The 11,312-nt window shown below is 40.1% G+C and overlaps 1 protein-coding gene across 5 annotated transcripts in view; it reads left to right on the top strand.

The window, feature by feature from the left end:
- The first annotated feature begins 4,947 nt into the window (after positions 1-4,947).
- The window catches only part of NSRP1 (nuclear speckle splicing regulatory protein 1), a 46,203-nt gene continuing 39,838 nt past the window's right edge, over positions 4,948-11,312 (top strand). The window contains exons 1-3 of one of the 5 annotated variants that reach the window (XM_010861373.1): positions 4,956-4,991; positions 5,390-5,456; positions 6,155-6,251. Coding sequence is in view for 1 of the 5 variants with exons in the window: in XM_010861369.1 (XP_010859671.1) it covers positions 4,972-4,991; positions 6,155-6,251 (117 nt within the window). In the remaining 4 variants the exon portion in view is untranslated. Of the gene's footprint in view, positions 5,457-6,154; positions 6,252-11,312 lie in introns of all 5 variants that reach the window. The other 4 variants (XM_010861369.1, XM_010861372.1, XM_010861371.1 and 1 more) reach the window with 4 other exon arrangements.

Raw genomic sequence — 11,312 nt, 5'->3', positions numbered from 1 at the left:
GGGGGGGCAGGGGCGGCTTTATTATTTACCCTTTACTGATTCTTTTTAAGCAAAGTAACACATGCTCATAGTTTAAAGAATCCTCTGTCAAAACCAGAGCATTTCCCAGCTCCACCTTACCCCTATTTTCCTTGCTTCTGAGTCAACTATTTTCAATTCGTTTAGCTCAAGAGTTAATAAACAGTACAAGCTAAATCTAGCCAGTTGCCTGTCATGATAGTTTTATTAGAAAAGTCATGCCCAAATGGTCTGTGACTTCTCTCACACCCCTGGGCAGAGTTGAGTAGCTGCCAGAGACTTCTGACCCATAAAATCTAAAGATTTACTATTTGACCTTTTGCACAAAAAGTTTGCCAACCTGTTTTGGCTGTAGTTTTGACATGCACCTCCATGTTGCAAAATAACATGCCATGTGGCTTTTTTTTTTTTCCCTGAATTAGGCAGTATTTATTAACCTCCCAGAATGCAAGAGATTTAGCTCCTTCCTCAGCGTGTGCATCCCCCTCTCCACACACACACTTCCTACTCCTTCATTCTTCCCAACTACCTTGTAATTTAGATCAGAATAGCTGCTTATTCAGTTTGCATTATCATGATCATGTATGCTTATTTAGGACTTAGCCATGTGGTAAGTTATAATTATTTCTCTTTTCATGTTGACACATTTATTATATACAGGATATGATATAAAGTATACATGTAAACAACCAGATAGAGATATATAGGTGAGGTCAGGAAGGGTATTTCTGTCCTCATCAAGTTGGGGTGCACCATCCTCATGGCAGGTGGATATTTTCACCAACCCAGAAGCTCTCAGAATTCCATATATTGGGTTTTCTTAATGGAAACTTCATTATGTAGGCAAGACCGATCATTAATTTGGTTTAAAACCCTCTCTCCTTCCCTGAGGATAGGGGTGGGAAAGAAAATTCCAAGCTTCTAATTATGATGTGGTCTCTCTGGTGATAAGCTCCCATCAGATGCTATCCAGGGTTACCTCATTGAAACAAAAACCCTATCACTCAGAGAACCAGGGACCAGGGTCAAAGATCAAATAGCAAAACACAAATTGCTCTTCGTGCTTTTATTACTCAGGAAATCACAAGGGTTTTAGGAGATCTGTACCAGGAATCAGGGACAGAAAGCAATGTATGTCTCTATATTTTTTTTCCCTCATTTTTATTTTTGGCTGCACTGGGTCTTCGTTGCTGTACATGGGCTTTCTCTAGTTGCATGGTGAGTGGGGGCTACCCTTTAGTTACAGTGCATGGGTTTCTCATCACAGTGGCTTCTCTTGCTGTGGAGGAAGGCTCTAGGGCCCTGGGGCTTCGGCAGTTGCAGTGTGTATGCTCAGTAGTTGTGACATTTGCTTAGCTGCCCCGTGGCATGTGGGATCTTCCCAGACCAGGGACTGAACCTGTGTACCCTACACTGACAGGTAGATTCTCAACCACTGCACCACCAGAGAAGTCCATACATGTATGTATGTATACATATATATAGATAGATAGATAGATCCTTTTATTACACTGTGCCCCAAGATTTCATATCTGGCTTCTGTCTGGCCTTACCCTAATCACTTTGGGGGAAAAAAAAAGACATTCAGCACATTCCTATATGCAAAGTTATATAATTCCTATAATAGTATGTTTCAGCATTAATTCATTTAAGAGTGGATCTTAAAGTGTGGTTTGTGGACTCCTGCAGGTCCCTAAAACACTTTGGGGATTTTCCAGGTCAAAACTATATTTCTAACAATGCTAGGACATTATTTGCCTTTTTTCACTCTTATCCTCACAACAGTGTGCAAGAGAACTTTCCAGAGCCTTCTTGATGTGTGATGATGTAATTGTTCTGACAGTTAATAGAACATGTGTGGATTCTTTTAACTTTTTTCTTCTAGTTTTATTGAGATACAATTAATATACAGCACTGTATAAGTTTATAGTGTATAGCATAATAATTTGACATATATATTATAAAAAGATTACAGTAAATTTAGTGAACATCCATCATCTCATAAATACAAAATAAAAACTATTTTTCCTTATGACGAGAACTCTTAGGATTTACTCTGTGAAAAACTGTCATATATAACATACAGCAAGTCAATTATATTAATCACGTTATGCATTACATCCAAATACTTATTTATCTGGAACTTTGTACCCTTTGACCACCTTCATCCAATTCCTCCTTCCACTACCCCACCCCTTCCTGCTTAAAAAAAAAAAAAAATTATACTACACAAAGATATAAAGATTTACACAAAGATACAAAGACACAAGAAATGGTAAACCTGTGGAATAACATATTTTTCTTATTTAAAAATATTCTTAAAGGGTAATTGTTTAAAGAAAAATAATAATTTATTGTGCATTTATAAGATTGTTAGAAGTTATAACAACGCTGTGACAAAATACAGCACAAAGTTTCAGAGAGGGAAATTGGAAGTATACTTTTTAAAGTTTTTGAGTGGTACATTGTTACTTGAAGATAGATTGTGACAAAGATGTATACTAGGAAACTTACTCTTGCCTGGAAAATCCCATGAACAGAGGAGCCTGGTGGGCTGCAGTCCATGGGGCCGCTAAGAGCCGGACACGACTGAGTGACTTCACTTTCACTTTTCACTTTCATGCATTGGAGAAGGAAATGGCAACCCACTCCAGTGTTCTTGCCTGGAGAATCCCAGGGACGGGGGAGCCTGGTGGGCTGCCGTCTATGGGGTCGCACAGAGTCAGACACGACTGAAGTGACTTAGCAGCAGCAGCAGCAGCAGCAGCAAACTTATAGCAAAACCTCGCCAAAAAACATTTAAAAAAAAGCCAAGTATGGCCAATAAACCAACAAAGAAATTGAATCATAAAAATCTTAAGCTAAGTCATAAAAATTTATTGATTAATCCAAAGTCAAGGGGAAAGTGGCAGAGGAGGGTACAAAGGACAGACAGGAAAAAGAAAAAACAAACTGCAACTACACTAATACTTGCGTTAATGAAAACGTTCTACATACCAACTTAAAAGGAAGAAATCGCCATACTGGATAAAAAGCAACACCCAACAATATGCTAGCAACAAGAGATCCACTTTATATTAAAAGTTATATATTATATGAAAAGACACAAATTGATTAGGTTAAAAGGATGGGAAAACATATACTATGCTAAAAACCAATGCTGGTTATAAATACTAATATTAGATTAAGTAGATAAAAAACAAATAAAGAGGATCCTTTTTTAATGGTATGCTGCTGCTGCTAAGTCGCTTTAGTCGTGTCCGACTCTGTGCGACCTCATAGACGGCAGCCTACCAGGCTCTGCCGTCCCTGGGATTCTCCAGGCAAGAACACTGGAGTGGGTTGCCATTTCCTTCTCCAATGCATGAAAGTGAAAAGTGAAAGGGAAGTCGCTCAGTCGTGTCCAACTCTTAGTGACCTCATGGACTGCAGCCTACCAGGCTCCTCCGTTCATGGGATTTTCCAGGCAAGAGTACTGGTGTGGGGTGCCATTGCCTTCTCCTCTTAATGCTATAGGGGTCAATATAAAAGGACACAACAACTCTAAATGTTTAAATATGTAGAAGGGAAAGTTAGTCGCTCAGTCACATTCAACTTTTTGCTACCTCGAGGATGTAGCCCGCCAGGCTCCTCTGTCCATGGAATTCTCCAAGCAAGATACCGGAGTGGGTAGCCATTCCCTTCTCCAAGGGATATTCCCCACCCAGGGATTGAAACTGGGTCTCCAGCATTGCAGGCAGATTCTTTACCATTTGAGCCACCAGGGAAGCCCAAATATCTAATAACAAAACTTCAAAATGCAGTACGTGAAACAAAACCCGACAGGAGTAAAAGGGGAAATAGACAAATCCACAACTACACTTGGAGGTTTAAACGTCCTTCTGTCGGCAGCTCACAAGATCTCTTCGACTACTGTACAACTAGTTTGGCATGGGCCGAGAAACAGTGGGCTCACACGTGAAATGTGATTAAATTTTTTTTTAATATCATGTATGATTTTATTTTCTATACCCAGTGGCACTATAGTATTGTTATTCATCACTACTGTCCAATAGTAATATACTTAGCGTATGGATTTTCATCTTCTATCAAGTTACCCTAAGCCAGGAATGGGTGCGTGCTCAGTCATGTCCGACCCTTTGCGATCCATGGGGTCTCTAAGAGTCGGACACGACTGAGCGACTTCACTTTCACTTTTCACTTTCATGCATTGGAGAAGGAAATGGCAACCCACTCCAGTGTTCTAGCCTGGAGAATCCCAGGGACGGGGGAGCCTGGTAGGCTGCCGTCTATGTGGTCGCACAAAATCGGACACGACTGAAGTGACTTAGCACAGCACAGCACAGACTGTAGCCCACCAGGCTGCTCTGTCCATGGAATTTTCCAGGCCAAGAATAGTGGAGTGGGTTGTCATTTCCTCCTCCAGGGAATCTTTTCCACCCAGGGATACTTACACTGAACACCCCACGGTGTTCAAAAAATACCTTGTTAAAAAAAACACATTGTTTAAAAAAAAAAAAAAACACACACTCGACAGCCTAGAGCAGTTGTTTTCAAACTAGAGTATCAGGATTATCTGGTGGACTTGTTAAAATTCAGATTTCCAGGCCCATCCCAGCGTTTCTGATTCCGTAGGTACGGGACAGGGCCAAAATTTTCCATTTCTAACAATTGCCGGGGGATGCCAATTCCCGGGACCACACTCTTGGAATCACTGGCCTAAAATTTTGTTATTCCTTTCTTACCACTGATTTCGAGGCAATCCGTCGGTTTTCAAACAATTCCCAAGGATAAAGACTCCATTCCCAGCAATGCGAAAGTAACCCAAAGTCAAACCCAGCGGCTACGCGAGGTCTAGGCCGGCCAAAGCCCCGCGAGAATTCGCGTGATGACGCCAGCGTCTGCATCAGCGTTACGTCGGCGTCGGCCACGTTCAGCGGAGACGGGAGCAAGATGGCGATTCCGGGCAGGCAGTGAGTGATCCGGGAGTTAGGGTCAGACTGGGGAGTGAGATACCACGGCGACTGTGTCTTTGGCCGAGGAGTAAGAAGTGCGCTGGAAGTGAAGGGGCTGTGTCGTCAGGGATAGAGGCGGGGAAAGCGAGAAATCCCGAGGAACATATATTCCCATCCCCCCACACATTTTGCAGGATGGAAGCCCGAAGTTTGAGGGAGAAACTTGTGAGGAAATAAAGGAAGTTAGGCTGAGGGGCAGAGAGCGAGACTTTTCTATTTTCCAAAAGCTCGGTCTGAGGCCCCTCAGTCTTGCTTCCTACCCCGCGCTTGAGTTTCTCCCCGGTTGGATGCTTTCAGGGGAAATGAGAAGAGAGACAATTCCTGGCTTTCTTAGAGGGCCTTGTTCTCCTTGGCAGCTCAAGTTCTGATTCCCGCCCTCCCTTCTCGGTTTAGGAATGTTGTGCTGAGAAGCCACAAAAAAGGGTAGGCACATAGGGAATTGGGGTATACCTTGCCGTAAAAGAGAAATGTTACATGTTTTTGGAAGCTTTACCTTACATATATAATCCTCAGTTGTGATGCGGCTTCCCGTTTTATCTGCATCTTAAAGGCCCAAACGTGAGAAACCAATTGAGTTGGGTCTGATGGGATGGTTCTTTCAGGTGCTCCAAGACAAAGCACATGAGCTTTATAAAGTGTAATGGTAATTCGCCCCATAGCTACTTGTGTTTCTCAGTTAATGTAATCTTTAAAAAATTTTAATGGATGACATTAATCTTTAAGTAACTTCTTTAAAATGATATATACCCAGTAAGGGGTGGGGGGAATGTTTTCTTGACTCTTGTTAGGCCACAAGGATAATATAGAGTCTTTTTCTTCTTAGTGGACCTCAACTGAGCTTTCCACTAACATTTTTTTTTAAACTTTCCTATCGTTTCACTATCTAAAACTTCTAAACTCTTCATTCACTTCTCTTCTTTAACCTAGAATGATAGTTTAAAAATCTTTAGTGCATTTTGAAGCTTTTAGATCGTTGAAAATCAGAACCAGGGTTGTATGATCATAGGCGCTGTGACATGTTTTGACTTGGTAGCTTCATCCCGAAGAGGTAGTGGATGTATTACTGTTTTAACATTTAAGTATAATGATGTAATTTCTATTTCAAAACAAAAAATATGCAGGTATGGGCTTATTTTGCCAAAGAAGGCACAGCAGTTGCACCCTGTTTTGCAAAAACCTTCAGTGTTTGGGAATGATTCTGATGATGATGATGATGAGGTAAGGGAAACTTTTTCTACGGCATTGTTGGAGATGTTTTTGTTTTTAAATTGAACTTATGAATTTGATATCTTTGCTTGCTTCAAATGTGTTGTTAGTACAGTGTATCTAGCATAATTTACAGAAGTATCAAAGGAATATTTAAAGAAGAAAGCGCTCTTGGTGGTTTGGTGTGTTTTTTTTTTTTTGGTAAGAGATAAATGGATAATCCAAGAGATTTTCTTTCAACAGCTATGAACTTCAGCTATTTTTAAGCAGTTAGACAAAGTAATTTCACACAACTAATACTGGTACAACAAAATCGTTAGTGTAAAGATCCTAGGAAATAAGCTATTGAGATGTCACCAATTTCCTAGAAATTTTTATCGGCAAAATAGTTTCTTGTGAGATGATTTTTGTAATTATTCAGTATCTGCTAAATGTAATTACTCAGTGTAGTTATGGTAGTGTGTAAAGTTAGCATTGATAATACTACAATAACATCTAATATGAACATTCTGTGTTTTAGCAGCCAAAACAGTGTTTTTCTATGAAGCCCACAGTTCTTAACAAGCATATCAAAATAAGCACATGCTTCCAAATGTGTGAAATTTGAAATTAATAGATTTTAAGTGTGTAAAATATTAAATTCATGGATTTTAAGTGTATGGGTTGATGACTTTTGACAAATACATATGCCTCAAAGTGAAAGTGTTAGTTGCTCAGTCATGTCCAACTCTTTGCAACCTCATGGACTGTATCCTACTAGCCTCCTCTGTCCATGGAAGAATTCTCCAGACAAGATTACTGGAGTGAGTTGCCATTCCTTTCTCCAGGGAATCTTCCTGACTCAGGGACTGAACCCAGATTTCCTTCATTGCAGGCGGATTCTTTACCATCTGAGCCACCAGTCAAGATGTAAAACATTTCGCTCTTCCCTGAAAGTTCTTTCATACCTCTTTGCAGTTAATTTACTTTCCCATATTTTGCCCCAGACAACTATTTCATTGTGATTTTGATTTGCATTTTGATGATGACCTATGATTTCGGCCATTTACGTATCATCTTTAGAGAAATGTCTGTTGGCATAATGTGCCTAGATTTTTTTTTTTTTGGCCTAGTTTTTAATTGGGTTATTTGTCATTTTGCTATGAGTTGTAAGATTCCTTTGTATGTTCTAGGTACAGATCACTTGGTGGTGGTGGTGGTTTAGTTGCTAAGTCATGTCCGACTCTTGTGACCCCACGGACTGTAGCCTGCCAGGCCCCTCTGTCCATGGGATTCTCCAGGCAAGAATAAGTTATTAGATGTAATTTGTAAATATTTTCTCCCATTCTGTGGATTGTCCTTTCACTTTCTTGACAATGTCCTTTGAAGTACAAAAGTTCAATTTTGAGGAAGTCCGGTATATTTTTTTCCTTTAGTTGTTACTGCTTTGGTGTCATTACCTAAGAAACCATTGCTTAATCCAAGGTCAAGGTTTATGCATATGCTTTTGTCTAAGAATTGTGTAGTTCTTCAGATTACATCTGTGGTTCATTTTGAGTTAAATTTTGTATTTGATATGAGATAGAGGGTTTCATTTCATTCTTTGCATGTGGAGGGATATCCAGTTGTCTCAATACCATTTGTTGAAGGCTCTTCCCCACTGAATTGACAGTACCCTTGTGGTTTGTTTTAATGTACATTCAGACAGTTCAGTCGCATAGTGGTGTCTGACTCTTTGTGACCCCATGGACTGCAGCACGCCATGCTTCCCTGTCCATCACCAACTCCCAGAGCTCGCTCAAACTCATGTCCATCAAGTCGGTGATGCCATCCAACCATCTCACCCTCTGTCGTCCCCTTTTCTTCCTGCTTTCAATCTTTCCCAGCATCAGGGTCTTTTCCAGTTAGTCAGTTCTTAACATCAGGTGGCCAAAGTACTGGAGCTTCAGCATCATTGCTTCCAATGAATATTCAGGACTGATTTCCTTTAGCATTGACTGGCTTCATCTCTTTGCAGTCCAAGGGACTCTAAGGAGTCTTTTCCAACACCACTGTTCAAAAGCATCAATTCTTTGGTGCTCAGCTTTCTTTATGGTCCAACTCTTGCATCCCTGTGTGACTACTGGAAAAACCATAGCTTTGACTAGATGGACCTTTGTCGGCAAAGTAATGTCTCTCCTTTTTAATATGTTGTCTAGGCATTTTTTTTTTTAATATTTTAAAATTCTCCTCTTTCACTTTCATCAAGAGGTTCTTCAGTTCTTTGTTTTCTTCTATAAGGTGGTATCATCTGCATATCTGAGGTTATTGATATTTCTCCCGGCAATCTTGATTCCAGCTTGTGCTTCATCCAGCCCAGCATTTCACGTGATGTACTCTGCATGTAAGTTAAATAAGGGTGACAATATACAGCCTTGACGTACTCCTTTCCCAATTTGGAAGCAGTCCATTGTTCCATGTCTGGTTCTAACTGTTGCTTCTTGACCTGCATACAGATTTCTCAGGAGGCAGGTAAGGTGGTCTGATATTCACATCTCTTTAAGAATTTCCCTCAGTTTGTTGTGATCCACACAGTCAAAGGCTTCAGCATAGTCAATAATGTAAAAAAATTTTTAATGTACAAGTAATTTTTAAAATCACTATGGACACAACAGAAAAATATGACACACTTATCTTGAGGTTTCACATAAATTATCCTGGCATACCAATGTAATACAAAGCAGCATTGCTCCAATTTGAGAAGGATGGGTTTGTACAAGTGATCTAGAAAGTTTACTCGTATGATTACTGTTTCTTTTCCATTGTGAGATGCGCCTAGTGGTAGCTGGACAGTGAGTACTGTATAGTCAGAAAAGAAAGGCCTAGAGCCATTTTTCTCTTCCTTTTTGTCCCTGTTCCTTTTACATAGAGGGACTTTAATGCAGAGAATTGGTTACATGGGTGCTTGAAGACTTGAGAAGCTACAAGAGATGGTGAAGCAACACAGAGTTTGTTGTTGTTTAGCTGTTAAGTTGTGGCTGACTCTTTTGCAACCCCCTGGACTATAGGCCACCAGGTTCCTCTGGCCATGAGATTTCCCAGGCAAGAATCTTGGAGTGAGTTGCCATTTCCTTCTACAAGGGGTCTTTCCCCACCCAGAGATCGAATCTGTGTCTCCTGCATTGGCAGGTGGATTCTTGACCACTGAGTCACCTGGGAAGCCCAACCCAAAGATTAGCAGTAGTAAAAAGCAAGAAGTGATAAATGGAGAGATTGAAGTAGGAGTTGGGTTCTGGAGGCCGGGGACTAGGATTACTTGGTAGGAACTGAACTTTTCTAAAAGGAGTTGAAGCCACAGGGAAGATTCAGTCTCAGAGAGAAAGGCAGGGAGAAATACTAGTTGTATCCCATTCTTCTACCCTCCGATACACTATCTTGGTATCTCTTTGATAGAGCCCAGTCAGAAGCCTACTGATGAAGGAGCTGCAGTTTAGTTCTTAATGAGCAGAGAATATAAAATTGTTCCTTAGCATAATTTCTTTACCTATAGAAAATCAGTGTAGGGGAATTCTTTGGTAGTTCACTGGTTAGGTCTTTTCTGTTTCACTGCTGAGGGCCCAAGTTCGACCCCCTGCTCAGGGAACTAAGATCCCACAAGCCATGCCATGCGTCCAAATAAATGTGATGAATTCCAGTTTATCCTTGCATATTATTTAAATGTTAGTAAGCTTTGAATATAAACTCTTTTTTAAAATTTATTTTATTGAAGTGTAGTTGATTGAGAATGTTGTGTGAATTTCTGCTGTCCAGCAGAGTGATTCAGTTTTATCTATATGTCTATATACACATTCTTTTTCATATTCCATTATGGTTTATCAGGATATTGAATCTAGTTCTCTGTGCTGTACAGTAGGACCTTGTTGTTTATTTATTGTCTATATAATAGTTTACATCTGCTAATCCCAAACTCCCTGTCCATTTTCTCCCCCACTCCCCCTCGGCAACCACAAGTCTGTTCTCTATGTCTATGAGTCAAACTCTTCTTTAAAAATTAATCCGTTTAAGGAACAATAAGGTTATTCCTATTTCGGAAAAGACAGAGAAAGATATTTTATGGTTCCCGAGGGCATTTGATACACCTGATGAGCTTCCAAAGCAAATCAATTATTCTTTTTTTTTCAGCAATTCCACAGAAGCAATTAAGAACCCAAATTTAAGATCAGACTTTTCTTTCAGTGGTCCAGCAGAGGGGGCCCTACCAAATGAAATCTGTTTTAATATGTGCTAATATCCAGAATTAGTTTAAAAATGGGAGAAAGTGGTAGTCTAGCAATTTAAATTATTACTAAATAGTCCCTCTTTTTTAAATTAGCAAAGCTAAATAGACAGTTATTTTGTTCAAATGCAGAGGAGATGAAGAGTTTTTACCCCATATAAGTAAGGTTTATGTATGTGTGCTCAAGTGCTCAGTCACATCCGACTCTTTGCGACCCCATGAACTGTAGCCCACCAGGCTCCTCTCCATGGCATTTCCCAGGCAAGAATACTGGAGTGGGTTGGCTTTTCCTTCTCCAGGGGATCTTCTCGACTCAGGGATCGAACCCGAGTCTCTTGTGTCTCTGGCATTAGCAGGCAGGTTCTTTACCACTGAGCCACCTGGGAAGCCCCTGTAAGTAAGGTTTATAGTGTATCCAGATGCTGTTATCTGGTCAAAAGTGTTTGAGTAGTTTTGCTATGGTGCTAATGTGTTTATTTTCTGTTTTTCTGATTCTTCTTTATTCCAGCCCCATTGCTACCACCTTTATCACTTCTGTCATGAATTAATAGCTTTATAATTCGTTTCTTTATCACCTCTCTTTCCTCAAATTCATTTCAAATACTGTTGATAGATTGATCTGCCTAAAACAGTTCTAATCACTGTTACTTCCTTGCTTTTAAACGTAAATGTATTTAAAATCTAAACTTCTTATCTTGACACTGACAGCCTTCCCTGTGCTTTGGCTTCAAAATGCTCGTTAGCATTTTCTCCTGTTTCTCCACGCGGAGTACACTGTCATGTTTGTATTTTTTTTACAACTCTACTTTTGTTCACACTGGAAGTGTCTCTGTCATATA

Source organism: Bison bison, unplaced genomic scaffold, assembly GCF_000754665.1.
Source record: "Bison bison bison isolate TAMUID 2011002044 unplaced genomic scaffold, Bison_UMD1.0 scf7180017864472, whole genome shotgun sequence".
Taxonomy (NCBI): domain Eukaryota; kingdom Metazoa; phylum Chordata; class Mammalia; order Artiodactyla; family Bovidae; genus Bison; species Bison bison.
Note: the sequence above shows the minus strand (reverse complement) of the source record. Positions and strands in the feature narration are given on the sequence as shown.